This window comes from Sander lucioperca, chromosome 2 (genome assembly GCF_008315115.2).
Source record: "Sander lucioperca isolate FBNREF2018 chromosome 2, SLUC_FBN_1.2, whole genome shotgun sequence".
Lineage (NCBI taxonomy): Eukaryota > Metazoa > Chordata > Actinopteri > Perciformes > Percidae > Sander > Sander lucioperca.
In genome coordinates, this window is record NC_050174.1 from 38,111,633 (window position 1) to 38,139,234 (window position 27,602).

Sequence of the window (27,602 nt, forward strand, 5' to 3'; positions counted from 1 at the left end):
ATCAAATGATTAAGGTTTTAGTTTTTTTAAATGCAATTTACAGACAATCAGAAAAACACAAAGTATATCTCCAGCCTGATATACTCTATTTGAGGCTAGAGTGTATATGACATCTAGAGTCTAAGGTAGAGTTGACTTGTTTCAAAAGGTAGATTGTTTTTTTCCCTGACAAAATCCTTCACCTTCTGTGTGAAGCATATTTGTTTTAGGTCATTTGTCTCACAAAAAAACATTGGCTGTATTAAAGGTACATGTAGTTCATGCATGAGCACAATGTTTGGTTACATGCTATGATAACCTTCAAGGTTCAACACACTGACTTAACAACCATGACTAAGAATACGTTATCTACTGCATGTAGATGTTAAGATTATTTAATTTCATCTTCCTTCTGTTCACATTTTATTTCACTTGTTTGTTCAGTTCTTTTGTTAGATTTGTATTATCTTTTTTTTTTCTTTGTTCTTAACACCTTCAATGTCTTATGTTAGCTGTATAATATTAGTATATTAATATGATATTAGTATTGCTGCCTCTGTGTTTTTTATAAGAATTTTCTCTAATCATGAATACCTAAAGATCAGTGCTCAACAAAATAAAAAGGAAAAGGAAAAATTCAAACTCTTTACAGAAAAGACAAAGCGTAGGAAATGTAAATTAATAAGCATTAAAACAAACAAAATACATCTCTTGAGTCCTCAAATCAGGATAGTTTGCCTTTGTTCTATTTAACCAGTGCAACAATATCACTCTTATCTCGGTACTACATCTTATGGTCAATGTCCGAGTCACGCCCCCCCCCCCCCTCCCTTTCGTTTCAGCTCTCTTGTATAACTAACCTCCAACTGCTGCATACCACACACCCTCCGAACTTTATTCCTGTTCAGTGTTTACACCCTCCTAACTGTCAGAGGTGGACGACAGTCAGTCAGTGATCCGTCTACTGTGAGAGAGGCTGGACGTACAAATAACAAGCTCATGTTGACACGTGAAATCTGTTGACTAGGAAGCTCGTGGTAAGTGTTGAGATCAAAGAATCAAGACCAGTGAAAGAGTTGTACAAGCTGACATAGGGTGGTGGAATGTTGATATAAAGCTAAAAAAAATATTTTACTGACTTTTCAGTGCAGTTGTTTTTGTTTTCATGTTGGATGATGTCATTATTCTACGTGCAAGTTACTGTGATTTATATGTGCATGCATTGAGTGTGAAGCAAAAATACTTGCAGATGGATGCTACGGTCTCAAAGACTAGTGAGTTCCAGATGTTTCCTATTGACAAGTTCAACAAAAGTACTCCACTTTATGAATGATTTGAACAACCTGGGTTCAGACAATGCTAATTCACAACTATGGTATTCCTAAAGTTCATCTTATAGATTGTAAGAAAATGAACAGACTCATGGCTGCAAGAAAACTCAGACTCAAAAAACAAAATGTTCTACTGTATGCAACTACAGCAAGAACATTGAGGAATTATTTGGGAAACAGAAGCGTATCAGCTTACAAAATGGCCTCAGGTTTCCTGCAGAAATGTCATTGTCAGACTTTTTCTTTCTTTATTCAGAGAACATGCACTTGTACAATATGTATTAGTGGTAGTCTTTTGTTATTTAATGCATTGCTCTCAACTTCCAGGTCTCCAAAATGTTATTTACACATAAAAAGTTATAAATAGTAAATAGTTTTAATTATAGCTTAGAAATGAGCCCATATCTGCATGGCCGGGTGGGTAGAGCAGGTACACATATACTGAGAGGTTTATGCCTCGACGCATGTCTTCCCCCTCTCTCTCTCTCTCTCCCCCCTTTCTCACCTAACTGTTCTATCAAATAAAAGTGGAAAAGCCCAAAAAATAATCTAGTCTGGTCTCAAGGTACTGTAGTTTTATTAACCTTTACCCAGGTGTATAAATTATTTATTGTTTATATAGTTATGTATTTTATTTTGAATTCACATGTGCCATAAATGTATATTAATAATAATAATAAAAAATAATATATTATATTATTATATATTAGTATTATTATTATTATTATTATTATTAGTAGTAGTAGTAGTAGTAGTAGTATTAGTAGCACATAACTTTTTACTTTTGTGAACCTGAGATAAAATTATATTTGCTCACAAAAAATGTAACATGTTTGAAACACTCTGTGAAGCTAAAGTTGAACATTTGTGGTTCTTATTCTTGTTAGCACCATATGTGAGAGCTTGTTTGACCTTGTAAATACAAAAGGCAGCTGCTATTAAATCCCCTTCATAGTTCAACACCTATTATACTGAGCAACACAAGTACATGAACGCAAAGCTGTGAAACCTGAGAGAGGAAACATCTACCAAATCCAAATAGCTTTTGTAAATATCTTGGGAATTAGGGGCAGGATTTCCACACTGTATGGTTGTGTAATCAGGGAATTGAGAATTGTGTAGGTCTTGGAGCAGTGAGCGTACGTTTGCTGACAATCATTTGTGGAAAGCCTTGTAAGGATGTGTACTGTATTTGGGCTGTACTATTGAAACTTTGCTCTCAGCTGTGAGTAGGTGATATTTGTTCATCACTGAGCCAGCAAATGTTGCTGTTGTAGTAAACATGACAATGTCAATATCCAACCATATGCACTGGTGCTATATTGCATTGTCTAACACACTATAGTCTTAGTCCCAGAGCCAATTGGCAAGACTCAGAGGACATTTGGCTTGTATCTTAATGAATTTAACTAAGAAATTATTATTGAAAAGTAATTTAACCCTTGTGTTGTCTTCACGTCAACCATGCAACTTTTTGTTTTTCGGGGTCAAATTTTTTTCAACTTTTTGGTTGTCTTTTACGACACTTTTCTTGCTTTCCCCGATGTTTTTGAAGCTTTTTCCGCCATTTTTGTCACTTTTTTCAACATTCTTTTATCAAATATTTTCTTAAAATGCTATAAAATTGAAAAAAACACCAAATTCAATGAAAGCATTGAACTGATCATTTGTTTTACTTGTGAAGAGCATTGTATGGAATCATGCACGTTATTTCTGTCAACAATTTGGTTTAAAGAAACCCAAATTTCTGATAAACTTTTTGAAAATGGGTCAAATTCAACCCAAGGACAAACAGGAGGGTTAAAGTAAACAGGTGATTGACAGTTATCTCCTTTGATAAGACATCAGCATGAACCTCTTAAGATCAAATGACACTTTCCTATTCCCAAGGCCGCAAGAGTTCTTCTGACGTAAATTTCATAATTTGTCCACGAAGGTCTATGATGTGGACCTCTGAGTGGACGTCTAAAATGCAGCCCATAAGGCCCATTAGGGCATGCACGCAATCTATGCATGTGAGGACACATGTATAAACAGAACTGCATGTGTTCTGTCTATATCTATTTTAAAAAGGACGTTTACACTTGATTAGATAAGTCCCCCTTTCCTTTGACTAACATCATCTTATCTTAAATAAACACAAGAAAGGTGCCTTTTTTGGAAACCCTAATTTTTCCTGCGTCCCAACTTCTCCTAAACTGTCCACCAAAATTAGTTGGAATTGATCTAAAGAGACTAAAAAGAAATTGTTACCTCTGTGATACTAACATTACATATGCCTTTTCTGTTCTTTTAAAGTTTGGACTATAAGCAGTCTTCTTGGATGTGACTGTACTCCTGCAAAATGTTAGCCTTTAAAAGAACATCTAGTAAGTAAATGCTTTTAAGACTAAAATGAGAGAAAATAGAACTACGTATTGCAGATGTAAAATTAAACATGGTTCTGCAATTTGCATGGTGCTTCTAATGTAATGCTCTTTCATATTAGGTAATCTAATCTACAGCTGCAGTTCTAAATCAGGTTCAGGACCTCTGCAACACTGCAAGACATGTCATTTTATAAACCACTAATCAGAGATTGCAAATGAGTCCAACTTCCAGGTGACAAGCTTGTTTGATCCCAGTTTCAAGGAGCTGAGGGATCCTGAACCTTAACCACACCCAGACCTGTAGATAAGAGTACATCAGAGTGTCTTTACAAGCATCAGGAGTTTTATGAGAAGTCACATCTTTTCTAAGCTACCAACCAAAATGTGTGAATGAGTCTAGCTTCCAGTGGCCCGATTCAATCATTGCTCAGTAGTTGTTTTCCAGACTAAAACCTTTGTCTCTCAGTATTATATCATATATGCTATAATATATCATATACTACTCTGAGAGGACTGCAAATAGTCAGCAGAAACATTTCTAAAACTATGAAGAAGCTGAAATTAGATAACAATTCTATATTTTAAAGTTATTTATTTAAGTTATTTGTTAAGTCAATGCATGCTCTTGACCTCAAGAAATGTAAAGCCTTGTTGAGAGAGACAGATCTAACATCCTCACATCTCTTGTCAGAATTTCTTTCAGAGATGTACCAACCGATCTTGGTGGCACTTGCAGTGCTGCTCTGCTCTTCACCCTCGGTTAATGGAGGGAAAGTCTTGGTGTTCCCAGTGGATGGAAGTCACTGGGTCAACATGAAAGTCCTCATCGAGGAGCTTCACTCCAGAGGCCATGAAATCACAGTGATACAGCCATCAGACAGCTGGTACATCAAGCCAGAGTCCCCTCACTACAAGTCCATCACTATAAATTCCTCTGCTGGTTTTGATGAAGAACTCTTTGGGTCATTTGTAATTACGATGATTAACATGCGGCGGGAAGGTGCTTCACTTATGGCCCGTATATCTATGGAATATGGACTGTTGAAGCAGTTCTATCAGATGAATAAACAAGTGATTCAGATGATGCGGGAGATGTTTGAGAATAAAAAACTGATGCAGAGCCTGCATGATGCCAAATATGATCTGGTTCTGACGGACCCGGCGATTGGTGGTGGAGTGCTTTTAGCTCACCGTTTGGGTCTTCCACTTGTCTTAAATGTGAGGTGGACTATTCAGGGTGAGGGGCATCATGCAATTGCTCCTTCACCACTCTCCTACATCCCAATACCAATGTCAGAGCTGACTGACAAGATGACGTTTCCCCAGCGGATCAAAAACTTATTTTACTTTGCTTTCACATGTTTTCAAACTTGGTATGTCACAGAATCAAACTACAAACCGTTTGTACATCATTACTTTGGAAATGATGTACATTACATGGAGCTGTTTCAGGCAGCAGACATCTGGCTGATGAGAAATGATTTTACTTTTGAGTTTCCACGTCCCACAATGCCAAACATCATCTACATGTCAGGATTTCAGTGCAAACCCTCCAAGCCACTGTCTAAAGAACTAGAGGACTTTGTCCAGAGCTCTGGTGAACATGGGGTCATCGTTATGACATTGGGAACCCTGGTAGCAAAACTTCCTGAGGACATCACTGAGGACATTGCAGCTGCTTTCGCCCAACTTCCTCAAAAGGTGATCTGGAGACACAAAGGCAAAAGACCATCCACCCTCGGCAACAACACCTTACTCTTGGACTGGCTGCCTCAAAACGACCTCCTGGGCCACCCCAAGACCAGAGTGTTTGTGGCCCACGGAGGCACCAATGGAATACAGGAGGCCATCTACCACGGTGTCCCCCTGGTTGGCCTTCCCCTCATGTTCGACCAGCATGACAACTTCTTCAGGATGAAAGTAAGAGGTGTGGCCAAAAACCTGGATATTGCAACTGTGAACAAAGATAACTTCCTGGAGGCACTGAAGGAGGTACTCTATGACCCAAGCTACAGACAGAAGATGAAGGCGCTCTCCAACCTGCAGAGAGACCAGCCCATGAAACCACTGGACCGGGCCATGTTCTGGATTGAGTTTGTCATGAGGCACAAAGGAGCGGCACATCTAAGGACGGAGTCTTACAAGATGTCAGTGATCCAGTACCACTCAATTGATGTGGTGGTGTTTTTGCTGGCAGTTATTTTGCTAGTATTTACTGTTTTTGTTTCTGCAGTAAAGTTTCTTTTGCGAAAAATGTTTTCTAGAAGCAAAGTCAAAAAGGAATGAGGAATGTGCCGCGGGATAATTGTTTAACATTTTCTGGATCCTGATTTATTTTAAAGACATTTTTGTTTGTTTTTGTTTTGTTTGTTTGCATTTTTAATTTAGCAGAATATCTAAAAAATCTGTAAATATTTTGGTGAAAAATTAGACCTGGAGTCAAGCGATCAGTTTTTTGTCCATATCCAGCAATGTTTAAGGATTTCCTGCAGGTTTTATGAAGAAAAAAAAGTATTCTCATAAACTATTGCACTTATTGAAACGCAATAGGCTTAATTTTTTATAAAAACTGGCACATGTAGCTAGTGATAGTTCATCACTAGGGCTGGGGGATGATTCAATATTGTATATGATTTTTGGTGATGATATGATGTCATGTTTTCTTTTCACTAATTTCTGTTGTCCACATAATGATGTTGAGCAAGCTGTAAGTGAAAACTTACAATATGTGTAAAAGGAAAACCATAATTAACCACTTTAAGAGTTTGGTCTGGTGTACTGCGTAACAATGGAACACAGTTTATTGCTTCACAAAAAATGTGATTAACGTTTATGTACTTTTCTATATCATTATCATACATCACAAGTCTGCAAATATGTAATGAAAAACTTGCATCCTGGACCATACATATATGCAGTAATATATACACACAGGACCATATATATACAAACATAATGACTCACTGTGTTACTATACAAAAATATGGTGTACAATAAATAAAAATGTTGAAACAATCCTTAATAATATAATGATTACAACTTAATCGGCTAACCGTTTGAATCATGCTTGCTTTTGCAGAAGTGAATATAGATGCAGGTTAAAAGAAATACAGAACCTTTAGTTTTCCACAATGAAATATTTAACTAGGTAATTCAAACAAATAATTAAATAAATACATTTCATGTTTAGTTTACCCAACCAGCAATTAATGCTGTCAACTTTATGAAGTTATGTATTAAACATCTTGGTTAGAATTTTCACTATTCAAGATCTATTTTCTGCTTTAAAAAAATAAAACAACGTTCCGTACAACTGTTTGTAATATAGAGATTAGGCATGGGCCGGTTACCGGTTTCAAGGTATTCCGCAGTTTTAAAAAGTCACGGTTTCAAAACCAGCTAAATTTTCTGTCATACCATTCCTAATAATAAAAATTATAATAAGTTTATTTGATATAGCACCTTTTACAGTCAAAGTCACAAAGGCCTTCACATAAACATTTGTAAAAAGGCAGTAGGATCCAACAGAAAATAAGCAAGGTAAAAATAATTGAAAGACCAATAAAAATCATTTAAAAGATTAAAACCCAAAACCCAAAGTTACAAACATGAGTCAAAAGCGAATTTAAACAAGTGCCTCTTAAGCTGCTTTTTAAAAGCATCAACAGAGACTGCAGAACGTAAGACAATTGGAAGGGCATTCCACAGGTTTGGAGCCACCGCTTCAAAGGAAAGGTCACCTTTAGTTTTTAAGAGAGTGCATGGGACCACCAGTAATCCCTGGTTAGAAGACCTAAGGGACCTGTTAGTAGTGTACGGATGGAGCAGGTCCGAGATATAAACAGGTGCCTGACCATGCAATGCTTTATAAGTCAGAACAAGAACTTTAAATTGGATTCTGAACTTGATCTAAGGTATGAGCTGTTTTTCAGTTTTTTCCAATTTAACATTGGCTTTTAATTTGGATTTAATATTTGGCTTTTCGATTTCAATTTAACATTTGATTTTCATTTGGATTTAATATTTGGCTTTTGAATTTCCATTTAACATTGGCTTTTCATTTGACACATTTCAATGTAAATAAGGAGGGGTGGCCCAAAGGCTGGTGGGAGGGTCTGAAACGAAAGGGGTGCAGAGGCACCTTATGACCAGCAGGGGGAGCTGACTGCTGGGGAGCACACTGTTGAGCATCTGTCTGCATCTTGGCCACAAGGCTGGCTTATCCTCTTATTTCATGTGATAGAAACTGATGATGTAGGCTAAACACAAACCACATTTCATGCAACAGTGAACACAAAACACAAAACTACATGAAAACAGTGAAGTTTTCATGTAGATACTATAATTGGGCCCGTGTTAGTGAGGACTAGATTAGGACTGTATTTAAAGCTGATTCTGGTTTCCAACTTCGCCCCAGGTGTGTCTGTTTAAAACATGGACGGAGACAACTTCTCTCTTTTGATGTTTTATTTAATTAAGCAATAGTACAAACATGGGTGTGGGTAGCTCTGCTACGTGTGTTTGTGTGTTGTCAGATCTCGAGGAGACACACACACACGCACACACACAATCTCAACCGGGTAGTCACTGCGACCTCTCCTTTTTCTTTCTCTCACTTTTTTCTCCGGGTGGTGCGCGCAGTGTGAGGTGCGTGTCCGCGCTATTCTCCGACACGTACTCACAACAATCACTCCTGATTGACGGCCTTTTGTACAGCCCGTGTACTTTTTCGTTCATTTGATTTCCGATTTTGAAACGATAAAAATAATTTTAAAAATGGGTCATTTTAAACCTTGTTAATATTGATGACAATGTGTTCAAACGGAAAACGAGCCATATTTCAGGAAATAAACTTGTCCATGATTCTATTGAGAGACTTCCAGCTGACAGCGGTGTCTGTGAGCATCACTGGCCGGCCAGCAGGGAGGCGATCCCGGCTGCCACCAGCTGGCTGTCCCGTCAGACTGAAGCTTCTGACAACATTGGAGAAAATGTGCAGTTGGCCATCAATGTTTGTAAAACTGCCCATATTCAAACTCTACACAGTTAATTGCTCACATAAAAAAGTCTCAATAGTGAATTTAGTGGTGAAATAGCAGACAAAAATTGTAAAAAGTTTCCAGTTGTTTGCTGCTGCTGCTACGGCAAACTCCGGATCTAGAATATAGAATTGATTGCTTTTTTTTTATAATTTCCATCTACTATTTCACACACGTTTTCCATTTGAACACATTGTCATCAATATTAACAAGGTTTAAAATGACCCATTTTTCAAATTTGGATATCATTTCAAAATCGTATATCAAATGAACGAAAAAGTAGCCTACACAGGCTGTACAAAAGGCCATCAATCAGGAGTGATTGTTGTGAGTACATGTCAGAGAATAGCGTGGACACGCACCTCACACCGTGCGCACCACCCAGAGAAAAAAGTGAGAGAAAGAAAAAGGAGAGGTCGCAGTTCGGACAATGACTACCCGGTTGAGATTGTGTGTGTGTGTGTGTGTGTGTGTGTGTGTGTGTGTGTGTGTGTGTGTGTGTGTGTGTGTCCTCAAGATCTGACAACACACAAACACACGTAGCAGAGCTACCCACACCCATATTTGTATTGTTGCTTAATTAAATAAAACATCAAAAGAGAGAAGTTGTCTCCGTCCGTGTTTTAAACAGACACACCTGGGGCGAAGTTGGAAATCAGAATCAGCTTTAAATACAGTCCTAATCTAGTCCTCACTAACACGGGCCCAATTATAGTAACTACATGAAAACTTCACTGTTGTTGCATGAAATGTGGTTTGTGTTTAGCCTACATCATCAGTTTCTATCATGTGAAATAAGAGCTAAGCCAGCCTGGTGGCCAAGCTGCAGACAGATGCTCAACAGTGTGCTCACCAGCAGTCAGCTCCCCCTGCTGTTCATAAAGTGCCTCTGCACCCCTTTCGTTTCAGACCCTCCCACCAGCCTTTGGGCCACGCCTCCTCATTTACATCGACATGTGTCAAGTCCAAATGAAAAGCCAATGTTAAATTGAAATTCAAAAGCCAAATATTAAATCCAAATGGAAAAGCCAATGTTAAATTGAAATTGAAAAGCCAAATATTAAATCCAAATGGAAAAGCCAAATGGAAAATTAAAAAAAAATAATAATATTTTTAATTTGATCTTGCTTCATTTTCTCTTTGGACTTTCAATTTCTCTTTGGACTTTCAATTTGAATTATGAATAAATATTTCCTCCATACAGATTAGACTAGGTCAAGCCTCGCTTTATCAGTTATCCTGGATTTATATATTCTGCTTTTGTGAAACAGGCCCCAGGTTGATTGGTCGCAATGGTTTCAATCACGGTCAGGGTACTAAAGTATAATCCGTTTTTCGTTTTAAACCAAAAATGAAAAAACGAAAAAACGGGTTGATGTTTCGTTTTTGGTTTCAAACCAAAATGGAAAAACAAAACTATGAGCTCCGTTTTCTCGTTTTTCCAATGTCCATACAAATTAAAAATTAACTGGAAAACTGCTCGTTTTTCAACTGTTGTTTTTTTGTTATTTATGTTTCCGTTTTAACCCAAGAGCGAGAATATGGGCTCATTTTTATAATGTGCATAATCATTGAAAATCTGATGGAACACAGGTCTCGTTTATAATGTTATTTTGGTCTTACGTGTTAAGTCAAAAGTTGACTAAAACCAATGTGCTCTGGACAGGAAGTAACATTAACATGTCAAAATAAAAGTATGAGAGCTGTAATAACCAGAACAATGTACTTTAGCTTTTGCCTGTAGCTTGTCAGATTAAGCTACAGTTAATTATTTAGGGTTATATAAAGTATTTAATTGAGCAACATTCATTAATAGCCACAAAGGGAGTAAGAATGGATATTGTTTTAAAATAGAAATAGGATTATAATAAGTTTTAAATCACATTTTAAATAAAATCTGTATTCCCCTATGTGTGGCGTTATTGACTACTTTTATTCTAATCTTACACCAGCCAGTAAAAAAAGGCAAAAAATATAAGGGCTTTTTTAAATTGCTCTGCAGAATATTGTATGTGACATGGTTGACGACAGTAGCTGCCAATGAACATGTCAATGTGATGAAGAACATAAATTAACAAGTTAATGTGTACTGGAGAGTCTCTCATTCTGGTCTGGTCTCCTCAGGCCCTGCAGACTGGACCAGAGTTTATGGTGAGCATGGTAGACCTTACTGCTGGGCCTGTGCCTGGATCACCCAGCTCGTTAGATGTTCACTGCTCATACTAAGGCCTTGAAACAGTAGTTGGCCAATATTGGATAATAAAATATAATACATGATAGGTATTGTGGGGTTGAATTACAATAAGGAATGGTCAATGGTAAGCACTGTGGCCTCACAGCAAGAAGGTACTGGGTTGGAACCCTGGTAAGCAATATAAATATGTACTGCCATTGTATTGTTGGAGCAGCAGCAGATGGCACAGAATCATGCAAACGTTTAATGTTACAACCGAGATAACTCTCTCTCTCTCTCTCTCTCTCTCTCTCTCTCTCTCTCTCTCTCTCTCTCTCTCTCTCTCTCTCTCTCTCTCAGAACATACACTTCCACAAAGGCTGGTGCATATTTATCATATATTGTATGGTGCTGTGGACTCAAGTGGAAAATCTGAATCAGAAAAGTGGCCTACTGTAATATTCTAGCAGTAAACCACAAGTGTGGTCCAGTCTGCAGGGCCTGAGGATACCAGGATGAGAGAAGCAACATGGCAGCTTCCTCACTAATATGATGAGAGGTTTGCAATGTGGCCCAGTTGTATCTGCAAGAGTTCTTCATCACACTCAAAACTAATGGCAGTTAAGTTGGTCAACCATGTCACATGAATATTCTGTAGAGTTGCAATAAAAATAAGCCTTTTCATTTAAGTGGTCAAGTGGTTTAGCCCTTGTGTTGTCTTATAAATTGGGTCATTATAAATGTTATTGGCATAACAAAATTGACCATTTCATAAAGCATGAAGTAATTAATCACTCAATTCTGGGTTACCCCTTTTATCCAACTTCATTCCACTCATTAGTTTTACACTTATTTTTTGCATTCATGGTCAACAGACCTCATTTACATGAATTATACCTAATTTCTAAGTAAAATGAGGATATACGATTAGTTGTTTTGGATTATAACAGACTGGTATATTCAATTCAATTTTATTTATAGTATCAAATCATAACAAGAGTTATCTCAAGACACTTTACAGATAGAGTAGGTCTAGACCACACTCTATAATTTACAAAGACCCAACAATTCCAGTAATTCCCCCAAGAGCAAGCATAAATGTGTAAATGCGACAGTGGTGAGGAAAAACTCCTTTTTTAGGAAGAAACCTTGGACAGACCCAGGCTCTTGGTGTGTGTGTGTGTGTGTGTGTGTGTGTGTGTGTGTGTGTGTGTGTGTGTGTGTGTGTATGCACATACTTGTAAATATGCACGTGTGTCCTGTGTGTTCATCTTCTGTAAAGCTCAATAGTGCCCTATTGCACTACCAGGTCAAAATTCGCCCAGAAAGACCATAACTGCTATAAAATTGAATAAAACACCCAACATTTTATGAAAGTTGTGAATATTAATTTACTTGCGAAGAGCATGGAAGGGAACAATGCATGTTATTTTTTTTAATTTGGTTGAAAGAAAACCATATTTTGGGCGCCTGGTTAGCTCACCTGGTAGAGCGGGCGCCCACGTATAGAGGTTTACTCCTCGACGCAGCGGGTTCGACTCCGACTTGCGGCCCTTTGCTGCATGTCATTCTCCCCTTTCAAATCTAAGCTGTCCTATACAAATAAAGGCCTAAAATGCCCCCAAAAAAATCTTAAAAAAGAAAGAAACACATATTTCTTATAAGAAACTTTGAAAACACGACACATTTAACCCGAAGACAACACAAGTGTTAGATGCCTTTTTACTGGCTGGTGTAAGATTAGAGTAACTAGTCAATAACTGCCACACATAGGCTAATAATAGATGAATGTAGATTTTATGTGATTTTTAAATTATTATTAAATAATTAAATACTTTATATAACCCTAAATAGCTAACTTTAGCCTAATCTGACAAGCTACAGGCAAACAATGTTTTCATGAAGTGCCTCGTTCTTCTGGCAGTTATTACAGCTCTCATACTTTTATTTTGACACGTCAATGTTACTTCCTGTCCAGAGCACATTGGTTTTAGTCAACTTTTGACTTAACACGTAAGACCAAAATAACATTATAAACGAGGCCTGTGTTCCATCAGATTTTCAATGATTATGCACATTATAAAAATGAACATGAATAACAAAAAAACAACAGTTGAAAAATGAGCAGTTTTCCAGTTAATTTTTAATTTCTATGGACATTGGAAAAACGAGAAAACGGAGCTCATAGTTTTGTTTTTCCGTTTTTGGTTTGAAACCAAAAATGAAACATCGACCCGTTTTTTCGTTTTTTTGTTTTTGGTTTAAAACGAAAAACGGATTATACTTTAGTACCCTGACTTTTTTTTTTAAAGTGGCTTTTTTGTTCTAAAAAGCCTTTTAAAATGTCAATGACGTCATACACATATACGGCCAGAGATTGTGCTTTACGGCGAGCTCTGAGTCGCTTCCTTTTTTCTCTCGAGGCATCGACAACACAGCTGACAGGTTAGACTCTCCCTGTCAATACACGTGCTAGAAAGAGGTTTACTAATGTTTTAAAGACCACGCCGAAATATTCACTCTGGCATTCTGGTTCGGATGCCGTCAAGCGGGATCTCCGATCGTAATCAGTCCTTCACTGACCAATCAGCATTCATTAGCAGAATGCTAGCGTGTTATGGGCAACAACGACTCAACCTGTAACAAATCGAAAGGGCATAAGTACTCGTTCATTCAACTTTCGACCTATAATCCATGTTGAACTTGCAAAAACTACAATCAAATCTGAGATTTCTCATCGACAATCAGGCAAAAGAGACAAATTTAGCCGTCTAGCTCCATAGGGTCCCATTCATTTTGCACTGGACCGTGATCACCCCCAGTGGAACTCTGGTGGAACTGCAACCAAAGTAGGTACAATGGGGCTTAATAGGGAGTGGAACGGCTTTCCGTAGACGGGCTTTGGTGACGGTGATGCTGTGTGGGTGTCTGTGCCTGTCCTTCGGGCGCCTCCGGGTAACGTTGCCCAACTCTCGGGCGGGTTACATATATTTCAGTATATTCAAGTAAAAGCATCTCCGCTTGTCCCGTGCGAATGCCCCACACGAAACTCAGATGTGAGGGGGTACTTCCTAAATCACACGCGGTCCCAAAATGATTCTAATCCCGTGCGAATAGGGTTTATATGAATTTGCACTATAACGTTAGCTATATCAGGCTTTGACTTTAAGCTAACATTACCATTATATGCGCATCGATTAGCAATAACATCACATATGGTTAAAAACAGATCACCGGCGAGACCGTTGTGCATACCTACTGTATACGACTGTAACGTTAAATATATATATTTGAATCCGTTTATACGGTCTGGTCTGCATAACGTTATTAGTTAGCCCGCTAGCTTGGTTAGCAAGGTGCAATCTAGCTAGCTAACTGATATCAATTGGGATGCTAACGTTGGCTAACGAAAAACAGTATTAAAACAAAATGTAACGTTACTTACCGGAAAAACTGAACTGCCGACTCCTTTGAGTGTCTTGTCGTACAACCGAACGTTGAACAAGACATTATTAGGCGACCAAGTGTCACAGTCACGAAGACGAAAGCTGGTCAACCTCCAAAGTGAAGTTTACGTGCCATGGATAAGCTTTGCTAAACCTCTGTCATGATTGACAGGCTGCGAACTGTCAATCACATCATAGCCACGCCCTAAAACACCCTCTGCTTTATCGCCGATTTTAAAATCAACGAGACCATAATTCAAAAAATTAACATCATTCTGTGTTGCACAAGACTTAAAACTAGCGATTGAGAATATAAACTCTTAATTGAAATGTTTACTGAGGTAATAAATCAAGTGAGAAGTGGGTCATTTCGCCATAGACTTTTATAGAAACGGACCTCCTTTTTGCAACCGCACGTGTCGCCCCCTGCTGGAATTCAGATAGAATGCAGGTTTAAGGCACTTCCGCATTTGCCGCATTTTGCTGAACCGGATGCTCTGTCCACTAATATATACAGTCTATGGTACCGACAGTATCCTCGGTAAAACAGTATTATCTTGCGCATGTGCAGAACGGATCGTGCAGGCAGAACGGATCGTGTACCGACAGAAGTTACCAGAGGAGCATCTCGCTGCAGTCTGCGGGAAGGCGGGGCTTGATATCAAGTCCCGCCCACATCCAAGTCAGTTTTTTTTTTTTTAAACCTACGTCGTCTCCCCATACGCTCGAACGGACCAAGACGGTAGCAAAGCTGATATCCTCTTGTTTCACATTAGATGACAGAAACTGATGTAAGCTAAACACAAACGACATTTCATGCAACAACAGTGAACTGTAATTGGGCCCGTGTACTTTTTCGTTCATTTGATTTCCGACTTTGAAACGAAAAGAGTGGTTCGGAAATAACGTAAGACTGCTCCGGTGAAAGCCTTGTTTTCATGAGCTTCTGGGGCTAGCTAGCTCGGAAGCTACATCTGATGGCAGGCAGGTTGCTAATTAGCCAATGCTAAAAAGTATGGAAGTAGCCTACTAGTTTCCCCTGCTTTCTAGCAATATTCCTCAGTATTTGTCTTTTGGTGTAGTTTGCTAACATGCTCGTAGACATGTAAATGAACTGTTTGCGTGCTAGCTAAGTCAACGGTCAACACCTTTTATATTGTAATGTGAAAGCTCAGGCTGCGTTAGCTTCAGCTAAACCACAGCCGCTTTAACCCGTTAAAATGCAACTTCAACCCTCGGATATAACGGTAATCACGTAGCGATTTTACTGTATCTAAACATCTGTATGTGTATTCGACCTTTTGAAATACTTAGATTAGGTGTGTCAAGGCCGTTTCACATTGTACGCGGCATGCGCTGCGCTCGCCGCTAGGTTGTCCTATTCCCAACTATATTTATTGTGCTCGCCGCCGGGCTCAGCGCAAATTTACGTCATACATGCGCCAATATTTGAATGCACGTCACGTCTGCGTCCAGTGTTTACATCAGACGTGCAGTAGGCTACATGCAACATTGTGTAGGATACACAGTAGTGATTTGGTGGAGATTGTCGATCCGTTCTGCACATGCGCAAGATAATACTGTTTTACGTATCCATACGACCTGCACGATCTGTTCCACGCTAGCCTATGGCTAGCCTCCACCGGGAAGCTAACGTTAGTTTAGCTAACAGCTAATTCGGCTAACCGCTAGCTGACAGCTAGATTCAGTCTAAAATAACGTTAACTCAAACGTAATGGGAAAAGCAGGCTACAGCTAAATTAAGACTTCACAGTAATAACAATAAAGACAAGTATTGAGTGATTGTATTTTAAATGAGCACAAGTAAAGTAGAACTGACGTAACAGCTGTTATATATGTTAGGTGTTTGTTATATATGTCAACGTTTATTTTCAAGTTTTATTTTGAGGGTCTTTTAAAGTTATTACATGCTGTCTCAGCTAGCAGTTAGCCGAATTAGCTGTTAGCTAAACTAACGTTAGCTTGGCTGTCGACCGGAAGCGTGGAACAGATCGTGCAGTGTCGTAAATCCTCGTACAACCGCGCATGCGCGAACATTTTGCGCATGTGCAGAACGGATCGTGCAGGCAGAACGGATCGTGTACTGACAGAGATGATGTTTCTGTCTTTGAAACATACGAAAGCCTTGTTCCGTTTGTGGATCCACGTGTGTTCGGTGTTTACTTTTTTTCTTTTTATTCAGACACATCACAGCGGACCGCGGCCGCTCTTGCGCATGCCGCGGTCAAAGTTGAACCATGTTGAACTTTGACCGCGGCACGCGCAAGAGCGGCCAGCCGCAAAATGCCGCTTGCGCTGCGCTTTGCTCAGCGCAGCGGCAGACCAGTTCTTTTGCGCGCATGCCATTGACAATAATGGGTTTCATAGCGCAGCGCTGCCGTTTGCGCGTACAATGTGAATGGCCCTTTACTGTGCAGGTAATATCCGAGGAGCATCTGGCATGATTGTGAGTTCTACTGAACCAGACTGAGAGACCATTTAAAGACTCAGGAACCCTTTGCAGGTGTTTTGGATTAATTAGCTGATTAGAGTGGGACACTTTGAGCCTAAAATATTGAACCTTTTCACAATATTCAAATTTTCTGAGGTTTTTCATAAACTGTAAGCCATAGTCATCAAAATTATAACAAATACAGGCTTGAAATATCTCGCTTTGCATGTAATAAGTCTATATAATTAGTTCTACCTGTTAAGTTGAATTACTGAAATAAATGAACTTTTGCACAATATTCTAATTTTTCGAGTTTCACCTGTATGCTTCTGGTTCACCTGTTAATTGTTAAAGCAAAATCGCCCCTTTGTACATTTGGTTGTGACTGAATTCTTGCTGTTAATATGAAAGTCCATAACGAAACAACACACCATTCTACTTTTGAGGGCTAAATTAAATGAAATATGGCTTGTTTTCCGTTTAAAATGACCCATTTTTCAAATTTGGATATCATTTAAAAATCAGAAATCAGTAGTAACTACATGAAAACTTCACTGTTGCATGAAATATCGTTTGTGTTTAGCCTACATCATCAGTTTCTATCTAATGTGAATCAAGCGGCTATATCAGCTTCTACCAGGCTGTCTTTTTTTTTTTTTTTTGTCTTCAAAAAACTTTATTATTCAAGTACAGATCCATAACACATTGAAAACATTAAATGCATACATACGTACAAAAAGGGGCGCATTAAATTAACATTAAAGAGGTTGTAAGGCATTGTAAATGTTCAGAGTCCGGATGGCTTTCTTATTTGTCAGTCCTTTTTTAAAGTTTTAAAATATAATTTCATGTCATTTTTAAATTGGTGACTAGCCTATTCGGTTTTCTTTCAGATCATTTACATTTATAGATATAACATTTTCAAATAAAATTAAAAGATTCAAAATAAAAAACATGGCATTTATCCAAATAATTTTCTTCATAGTAAAAAAATTCTACCAGGCTGTCTTGGTCCGTTCGAGCGTACGGGGAATGCCGTAAGCAAAAAAAAAATGGCTGACTTGGATGTGGGCGGGGCTTGATGTCAAGAGCCTTCCTGCAGACTGCAGCGAGATATACTTGAGTTACCAACCAATGCATCCTCGGTAAAATGGGCGTGTCAAGAACATTTCCGGGAATCTTAACTGTTCTTGGTGAAATGCGAACTTGTGTATTGGGACAGTACTTTGGCAACACGAGATGACGTTTCACAGGGACACAAGAACACAAGTCAATAGAAGAACACAGATTGAGAAACGCCCTCAGTCTCTCTGGACCAATCAGGAAGTAACTGCATGCTATACAGGAAGGGTGTTTGCCCTCTTGACACTCCTTACTCTTTCTAGCCGGAGGCACATTTCCGTTCTGGGTCCTTTCGCGTCCGCGGTGCAGTCACGGTAATTCAACGGTATGTCAGTTGTAACGGTAATCACGTAATGCAGTGTTGCTAATTTCTTTGTTACCTATAGGCCTTGTTTGTGTTAGGATGGCATTACAGCGTGCATTGTCTTTTGCAGTGTCTCCCTGTCACAAACCCGATCCTTCCTGTAACGGAACCGGGTTGAGTTTTGCTGCAGGTAGGTTGGTCAAATCTTTCTCCTCTTTGGATATTTTTCTGACTGAGTGTTTAAGTAATCGGCCGTTTTATTGTAGGCTCCGTGTAGCTGTACTATCGGCACTATTGGTGCCAAACTCCCCGACGGGTATGTATGTTTACCAGTTGGGATTGCGTGTATATTTTGTTTAATCATAAACTGTTGATGACTGAATTTGATTTGTTTGTGTGCGCCAGGGTTGTAAACTGCTTCGCTTGCGCTGGTATCTGCACTAGCCCCTCCATTCCTTGCCACGCTGCTGTTTTGTCTCAACCGACTTCTGTTTCAACCATAGACTGTTCCACGGGTTGTAGCTACATGAGCTCTCCAGGCTTTGCACGCCTCTACGCGCCTTTCAGCGCCAGGATCTGGTGCCCAACTGGGTGTCCGACAGGGCTGTATTTGAGTGATAATGACACGGACGATAGCTTTGCATTTCTTTGGCTTGCCCGTGCTTATTAATGTGTGTGGAGATTGGGGTCTATGTCTATGGGTTTATTTGTTAAATTATGATTAAGTGATTTTTGGTTAATTTATATTTCTTTTAAGTTCTGATAAAAAGACTTTAATTTCTGTTGAAACTTTATGATTTATCTGTTAATCTTGGTTATTTTTGTTTGGCTCTAGGCAGCTAGGATTAAGTGATTTTTGGTTCATTTCTATTTCTTTTGTTTAAGTTGTGATAAAGACTTTCATTTTTGTTGAAACCTTTATGGTTTATTAATTTTTGTTATTTTTGTTAGGCTCTAGGCAGCTATTAATTCACTTTTGCTGCCTAGATTTGCCTTAGATTGAAGTTGTTTTTCATTTATTTTTGGTTTATTGATTTATTCCCCATAATTGAATGTTCTTTCCCCCACAGTTGCTGAGTGCCGAAGGTGGTGGTGTCGCTGTCCCCGGTGGTGGTGTCTCCTCCTGTGTGCTGTGTTTTCCCCCTTTGGTTTATTTTGAGTGTTTTGTCGCCGTGTGTGTGTGAGTGTTCACGTGTGACTGGGGTGATCCTTCCCTGAAAACCCACACCCCTTGACCCTGTGCCTCCACTGGTAAGGCCTCAGCACTTATTTCCCCTATTTAGTGTGTATGGTATTTTAAATGGTATTTTATACTTGATGTTTTTTTTTTTTAGTAATTGTATTAATAAAATTATTGTCTTTAACGGAACTACGTCTCTGGCTTCGTGGATAAGTCGAACCTGTGTGCTTTTTGTATTTTGGTGGTTTAACTATCGAGCTAGTCAAATCCTATTCTCGGGGTGAAATTCCCCGGGTGGCGTTGTTGGTGTCTTCCTTGGGTCTGGGCGTTGAGCGGCCAAAAAGGCGCTCCACACCAAAAAGTCCCACTTGCCACATTAGCAGAATATCTAAAAAAATCTGTAAATATTTTACAGTACAAATATTTTAAAAAAATTAGACCTGGAGTCAAGCGATCAGTTTTTAGTCCATATCCAGCAATGTTTAAGGATTTCCTGCAGGTTTTATGAAGAAAAAAAAGTATTCTCATAAACTATTGCACTTATTGAAACGCAATAGGCTTAATTTTTTTTTTTTTTATAAAAACTGGCACATGTAGCTTGTGATAGTTCATCACTAGGGCTGGGGGATGATTCAATATTGTATATGATTTTTGGTGATATGATGTCATGTATTCTTTTCACTAATTTCTGTTGTCCACATAATGATGTTGAGCAAGCTGTAAGTGAAAACTTACAATATGTGTAAAAGGAAAACCATAATTAACCACTTTAAGAGTTTGGTCTGGTGTACTGCGTAACAATGGAACACAGTTTATTGCTTCACAAAAAATGTGATTAACGTTTATGTACTTTTCTATATCATTATCATACATCACAAGTCTGCAAATATGTAATGAAAAACTTGCATCCTGGACCATACATATATGCAGTAATATATACACACAGGACCATATATATACAAACATAATGACTCACTGTGTTACTATACAAAAATATGGTGTACAATAAATAAAAATGTTGAAACAATCCTTAATAATATAATGATTACAACTTAATCGGCTAACCGTTTGAATCATGCTTGCTTTTGCAGAAGTGAATATAGATGCAGGTTAAAAGAAATACAGAACCTTTAGTTTTCCACAATGAAATATTTAACTAGGTAATTCAAACAAATAATTAAATAAATACATTTCATGTTTAGTTTACCCAACCAGCAATTAATGCTGTCAACTTTATGAAGTTATGTATTAAACATCTTTGTTAGAATTTTCACTATTCAAGATCTATTTTCTGCTTTAAAAAAATAAAACAACGTTCCGTACAACTGTTTGTAATATAGAGATTAGGCATGGGCCGGTTACCGGTTTCAAGGTATTCCGCAGTTTTAAAAAGTCACGGTTTCAAAACCAGCTAAATTTTCTGTCATACCATTCCTAATAATAAAAATTATAATAAGTTTATTTGATATAGCACCTTTTACAGTCAAAGTTACAAAGGCCTTCACATAAACATTTGTAAAAAGGCAGTAGGATCCAACAGAAAATAAGCAAGGTAAAAATAATTGAAAGACCAATAAAAATCATTTAAAAGATTAAAACCCAAAACCCAAAGTTACAAACATGAGTCAAAAGCGAATTTAAACAAGTGCCTCTTAAGCTGCTTTTTAAAAGCATCAACAGAGACTGCAGAACGTAAGACAATTGGAAGGGCATTCCACAGGTTTGGAGCCACCGCTTCAAAGGAAAGGTCACCTTTAGTTTTTAAGAGAGTGCATGGGACCACCAGTAATCCCTGGTTAGAAGACCTAAGGGACCTGTTAGTAGTGTACGGATGGAGCAGGTCCGAGATATAAACAGGTGCCTGACCATGCAATGCTTTATAAGTCAGAACAAGAACTTTAAATTGGATTCTGAACTTGATCTAAGGTATGAGCTGTTTTTCAGTCTTCAATGACAGAAAGTACACTTTAGAAATCCCTGTCCCTGCCAGTGTGCAGTGTGTTAAAAAATAAAATACATTGTGTTCAATGGGAAAAAAGTCGGGGAAAAATGTTCAAAGTTGTTTTTTACCCAGACATTTAAAAATAATACATTTTAAAGATGTAATTGCAATACTGCAATACCGTGAAAACTGATATTTTTGCTGAAGGTTATCATACTGTCAGAATCGTATACCGGCCCATGCCTAAAAGAGATGTTCATAGGCACAAACCTTTCTAAAACTATGAGGTAGCTGAAATTAGACACCTCAGTTCTCTATTTGTCAGTTCTTTATGTTCAGTTGTTTGTTAGATTGACACATATTCTTGAACTCAAGAACTGTAAAGCCTTGTTTAAAGAGACAGATATAACATTGTTGCATCTCTTGTCAGAATCTCTTTCAGAAATGTACCCAGTGATCTTGGTGGGACTTGCAGTGCTACTCTGTTCTTCACCCTTGACAAATGGAGGGAAAGTCTTGGTGTTTCCCTTTGATGGAAGCCACTGGCTTAACATGAAAGCCCTCGTTGAGGAGCTTGACTCCAGAGGCCATGAAATCACAGTGATACGGCCATCAGACAGCTGGTACATCAAGCCAGAGTCCCCTCACTACAAGTCCATCACTATAAATTCCTCTGCTGGTTTTGCTGAAGAACGCTTTGGGTCATTTGCAATCACATTGATGAACATGCAGCGGGAAGGTGCTTCACTTTGGACTCGTTTATCGCTGGAGTTTGAAATATTGGCACAGTTCTATCAGTTGCATGAGCAGGTGATTCGGATGATGCGGGAGATATTTGAGAATAAAAAGCTGATGCAGAGCCTGCGTGATGCCAAATATGATTTGGTTCTAACAGACCCTGTGATTGGTGCAGGGGTGCTTCTGGGTCACCGTTTGGGTCTTCCACTTGTCTTAAATGTGAGGTGGACTGTTCATGGTGAGGGACATCATACAATTGCTCCTTCTCCACTGGCATATGTCCCAATAGCCATGTCTCAGCTGACTGACAAGATGACATTTCTCCAGCGGGTCAAAAACTTACTTTGCTATGTCTTCACACTGTTTCAAATTTGGTATGTCACAGACCCGAATTACAAACCGTTTGTACATCATTACTTTGGAAATGATGTACATTACATGGAGCTGTTTCAGGCAGCAGACATCTGGCTGATGAGAAATGATTTTACTTTTGAGTTTCCACGTCCCACAATGCCAAACATCATCTACATGTCAGGATTTCAGTGCAAACCCTCCAAGCCACTGTCTAAAGAACTAGAGGACTTTGTCCAGAGCTCTGGTGAACATGGGGTCATCGTTATGACATTGGGAACCCTGGTAGCAAAACTTCCTGAGGACATCACTGAGGACATTGCAGCTGCTTTCGCCCAACTTCCTCAAAAGGTGATCTGGAGACACAAAGGCAAAAGACCATCCACCCTCGGCAACAACACCTTACTCTTGGACTGGCTGCCTCAAAACGACCTCCTGGGCCACCCCAAGACTAGAGTGTTTGTGGCCCACGGAGGCACCAATGGAATACAGGAGGCCATCTACCATGGTGTCCCCCTGGTCGGCCTTCCCCTCATGTTCGACCAGCATGACAACTTCTTCAGGATGAAAGTAAGAGGTGTGGCCAAAAACCTGGACATTGCAACTGTGAACAAAGATAACTTCCTGGAGGCACTGAAGGAGGTACTCTATGACCCAAGCTACAGACAGAAGATGAAGGCGCTCTCCAACCTGCAGAGAGACCAGCCCATGAAACCACTGGACCGGGCCATGTTCTGGATTGAGTTTGTTATGAGGCACAAAGGAGCGGCACATCTAAGGACGGAGTCTTACAAGATGTCAATGATCCAGTACCACTCAATTGATGTGGTGGTGTTTTTGCTGGCAGTTATTTTGCTAGTATTTACTGTTTTTGTTTCTGCAGTAAAGTTTTTTTTGGGAAAAGTGTTTTTTAAAAACAAAGTCAAAAAAGAATGATCAATGCGCAGCAGGATACTGGTGTCACATTCTCTGGATCCTGATTTATTGTAAAATAATAACAAAACAATAGCACTAAAATTAAACAGTAAACTGTTTTGTTAGTATACTGAGCAGGTTACAACATTCATACACTGGTAAATTGTAAAGAGGTCATGTTTCTGTTCTGTTCATAGGGGTATTTTTTTTATTCTCATAAACTACTGCACTTATTTGAATGCAATGAAATAAGATATCTATCACTAGGGCTGGGCCATTATTCAATATTACGTATGACTTTAGTAATAATATGATGTTGTCATGTTATTGTTTCACAAATTTGTTTTCCAAATAATCATTTTGAGCAGGCTGTAAATAAAAACTCAAAAGAGATATGCAAAACTTTACTTTTGCATACATTTAAGGATTTCATAAATGCATTATCATGTGCCACCAGTTTGTAAATATATAATGAAAGACTTCTTTGTTTACTGTAAGGCCATTAAGGTACAATGACTAGAACATTTTGTGTAAGTGATTAATCATGGGTATTCTCTGTTAGTACTGTTCTGTTTCTTGAAGCAGGTTAAAAAAATTCATAGATCATTTCTATCATTCTCTGACTTGAAAACAATTATTCATGCATTTATTTCCTAAAGAAAAATACTATTGGATTTCACTTTATCCCTGCGTAAACAATAAAGCATTGTCACCCATTCAAATTATACAAAATGCTGCAGCCAGGCTGTTAACTAGATCAGACAAAAGAGATCACGTAACCCCCATTTTAGCCTCCCTGTGTGGGCTTTTAGTTAACTTTAGGATTTATTTTAAGGTTTTAATTATTACTAATTTTTAGCACAACATGGTCTAGCCCCAGCTTACTGTACATCTGTGAACTTGTATGCCCCTATCTAACTGCATGCACTCTCAGATCGTACAACAAAACAACAAAGCTCTGCTAACAGTCCCCCGATCAAGACCTAAAATTAAGGAGATTGTGCTTTCGCTGTCAGAGCCCTAAAACTCTGGAACAGTCTAGGCATTGGCCGGTATACGATTCTGACGGTATAACCTTCAGCAAAAATATCACGGTTACCGGTATTGCGGTATTGCAATTACAGCTTTAAAATGTATAATTTGAACACAATGTTTTTTTTTATTTTTAAACACTGCTCACTGGCAGGGAGAAGGATTACTAAACTGCAGTTTTGCTCCTTGACCACTCATTAAAAACAGCTCATACCTTAGGAACGGTATGACAGAAAATGTTAGTGGTTTTGAAACCTTGACTTTTTCAAACCGCGGTATGCCTTGAAAAGGGTAACCGGCCCATGGCTAGAACAGTCTTCCTGTTTAAATTAATCTTGAAACCTTACTGATTTCTTTTAGATTGTAACTGAATAACTTGTTTTTCTAAACTTGCTTTGTAGTAATAACTTGTCTTTTTTGTATATTTGATGTGTTATTATTTTGTATTTGTATACATTTGTATTTGTATGTATTTGTGAAGCACTTTGTAACCCCGTGAGCACATCATTGTTATGAACATTATGTTATTATATTATGATATATTTTGACATTTCTGTACTGCTGTATCTTTGCTGTTACTTATCACCCGACAAATACGTACAGCGGAACAACTGTGATTATTGATTAACTAAAATCATCAATCATTGAGTCAGTCAAGCTCTACATCCAAAACATTTGACTATAATCCAACCACCTGGTCAGCAACCAGTGATTTGTGTGTTTGTGAGTAAGAAAGATTTCTAAAAAATCTCTAGATAATTGACAATGCAGTTTTATGAAAAGTTACACCTTGAGTCAAGTTAATAGTTTTAGCCCATATCCAGGAATGTTTTGAAGGATTGGATTGAAGAAATTTGATTTAAAAAAAACTGGCACATGAATCTTGTGATTGTCTATAGGGCTGGTTGAAGATTCAATATTACTAATGTATTTTAGTGGTGTGTTGTCATGTTATATATATATATAAATAAATAAATAAATGGTGACATTACATTACTGTTCTGTTCCTTGAAGCATGTGTTATTACCAACTACCAAAGCCTAGCAGCTTATTGGTATTTTCTTACACTACTTATATAGCTGAATTAGTTTTGGGTAATTGTAAACAGATAGCACTTGCAGGACAATGCCATTGTGTTTGAAGTTTCTGTTTATTTCTTACATTCCTTTACTATTTTACATCTCAGTAGTGTTTTTTTAAGAGCATGTTTGGCAAGTGGCCTATATTTGAGAGCTGAGAGCCGTGTAGAGACACAGGAAACCTTGAGACAGAGAGGTTTAACAACAAAGGTCCCCAGCCAAAATCAAACCATGGATGTTGCTGTTATGTGGTATGCGGCACATAAGTAAACCTAACAAAACTCTCTCAAATTAACTGACTTGGGAAAAATGGCACATTTTGAATTTGAATTTGACTCCTGCATCCAGTTAGCTCTGTTAGGGTTAATGATTTAACTATTTTAAGGGTTCACATGTAGGACAGAGCATCGAAACAAAGAGGAGAAAGAGTTTAGTATTAAACTCACTGTTGCACAGAGTAGAGAGAGAGGATTCTCCAGCAGTCATCAGAGGCCGGTCGTCCTGCTCCCTGTGTACATCTGCCTCCCTGTGGTGCAGAAAGGAAGGAATTCATGGAGACACACAGATGACCATACAGGAAACAGTATCTTATTTTGAATTTGTTTACTTTCTCAGACTAAGAAAATTATATAAAAAGGGAGGTATGTCTGTGTTTCATGTTGCTGCTAAATAAAGTTTTGTCACAGAAGAGTTGCACTTGGAATGAATATAACTTATCAGCCTTTATCCCAAAAAAAACTAAGACACATACATTATGCATTTGCCCAAACTAAGTTCAGTTAGGGAGTACAGTCACACGAAGGAAATTCATTCTTTATACTTAATTCTTGCTATACTTTTAAGTAAGTGTAAGTTTAAGTTGTTTTTTCATTTTCTTTTTGGCCTTTTTTACATGCAGACTTGAAGAAAGTCATCAGTCAGACAGTCCATAAAAAAGCCTTCTATCATTGCATGATGGTTGATTTTATTAGGCATGTTTCCATCCATCTGTTTCAGCGCTTATCTACAATTTGTGCATAGAAATACCTGAGTGAAAATGCCCGGAGAAAAAAAGCTGAAATGTTGCAAGTTTCTACTTGACCATGGTGAAAAAGACAGCATATTGAATAGGAGAAGATGCAATAAAAGCTGTCTATTTTAGACCTCCACTCCACCAGCCAGAAAAATACAAAATACAAAAACAGCATGTTGGGGGTGTTTGTAACCTCAATGCCCTCAGTTTGATTCCAAGCAGTGCTCTGGTGCTGGATAAATTATATAATCTTGTTATATTCTCTTAAATATATCCGCATTAGGGTAATTGACCGAAACATGCACTAATTAAAGACTCGTGCAACAAATGGAACAATGCAACTATGGAAACAGACTGTTGTTTCTAAGATTTGAACTCTGACGGTTCTAGAGGGGGGCCAGTGCCCCTTCAATATTAAGCCTGGACCCCCCTCTGGCCCCCCTAACTGTGACAAATATTTTCGATCTCGGCCAACATTACTGTCTTTAAAAGGCGAAGAGGGCTTAGTTTTAAAGCTGAAGGTATTAGTCTTATATGATTAGAAGACCTAAGGAATCTGTGCATACCAACCATATCATACTGGCTTGTCGGGCTAAATAACACTTCAAAGTTAGGAGGATTTGTTGCTTTTCTCTGTTTTATATAATTAGAAAATTGTATATTTTGGGGGTTGGACTGTTAAGCATTTTCATTTCTTTTCGTTATTTTCTCTTTTAGTAAAAGCAGCGTGGCCTAGTGGTCAAAGATAAAAACAAATTAATGGCAACATCTGTCTTTTTCTTTCTGAAATCCTTTGTTTCATGTCACTCTCTACAGTGAACTTTCTAATAAAGGAAAAATGTCAATAAATATCAAGCAAATATAAATACATTAGAAATCTCCTGTGACCCACGCTGTGTTACTAAAAAACTTATTTCTCGTAGTTTGTGCTCCTCTGAATAACACAAAACAAATGGAAATTGGATTTTTTTGTATATTCTCAGTGAAACCTTACCTTCTGGGACAGACACTCATCTCTGCTCACGCTAGAATAGAATAGAATAGATTAGAAACGTTGCTGTAATAGCTGATTATGTTTCATTAGTAGGATTTCACTCAAAAAAAGGACACTCAAAATAGACATTGATAAGCTACAGTA

General features: G+C 38.3%; 3 protein-coding genes across 4 annotated transcripts in view; 2 read left to right on the forward strand and 1 right to left on the reverse strand.

The window, feature by feature from the left end:
• Positions 1 to 26,037, reverse strand: part of LOC116053841 (SH2 domain-containing protein 3C-like) — a 28,803-nt gene extending 2,766 nt beyond the window's left edge. Inside the window, exon 1 of the mRNA XM_031304989.2 lies at positions 25,899 to 26,037. Within this exon, the coding sequence (XP_031160849.1) occupies positions 25,899 to 25,938 (40 nt within the window). The 5' untranslated portion in view covers positions 25,939 to 26,037. The remainder of the gene's footprint in view (positions 1 to 25,898) is intronic.
• LOC116053836 (UDP-glucuronosyltransferase 2A2-like) lies at positions 831 to 6,445 on the forward strand. The gene is made up of 2 exons (XM_035997128.1): positions 831 to 1,016; positions 4,371 to 6,445. Exon 2 carries the CDS (start codon positions 4,385 to 4,387, stop codon positions 5,963 to 5,965), a length of 1,581 nt encoding a protein of 526 aa, XP_035853021.1. The 5' UTR covers positions 831 to 1,016; positions 4,371 to 4,384; the 3' UTR covers positions 5,966 to 6,445.
• Positions 907 to 24,416, forward strand: LOC116053839 (UDP-glucuronosyltransferase 2B31-like). 2 transcript variants are annotated; one of them, XM_035997134.1, is made up of 2 exons: positions 907 to 1,016; positions 21,768 to 24,416. In XM_035997134.1, exon 2 carries the CDS (start codon positions 21,782 to 21,784, stop codon positions 23,360 to 23,362), a length of 1,581 nt encoding a protein of 526 aa, XP_035853027.1. In that variant the 5' UTR covers positions 907 to 1,016; positions 21,768 to 21,781; the 3' UTR covers positions 23,363 to 24,416. The 2 variants fall into 2 exon arrangements, with proteins under 2 accessions (XP_035853027.1, XP_035853032.1); XM_035997139.1 differs by lacking the exon at positions 907 to 1,016 and adding an exon at positions 19,302 to 19,466.
• Positions 26,038 to 27,602: the final 1,565 nt, after the last annotated feature.

Bases quoted from the DNA above. Each gene is read 5' to 3' on its own strand.
- LOC116053836 (XM_035997128.1), top strand. From the start codon at position 4,385: ATGTACCAACCGATCTTGGTGGCACTTGCAGTGCTGCTCTGCTCTTCA.
- LOC116053839 (XM_035997134.1), top strand. From the start codon at position 21,782: ATGTACCCAGTGATCTTGGTGGGACTTGCAGTGCTACTCTGTTCTTCA.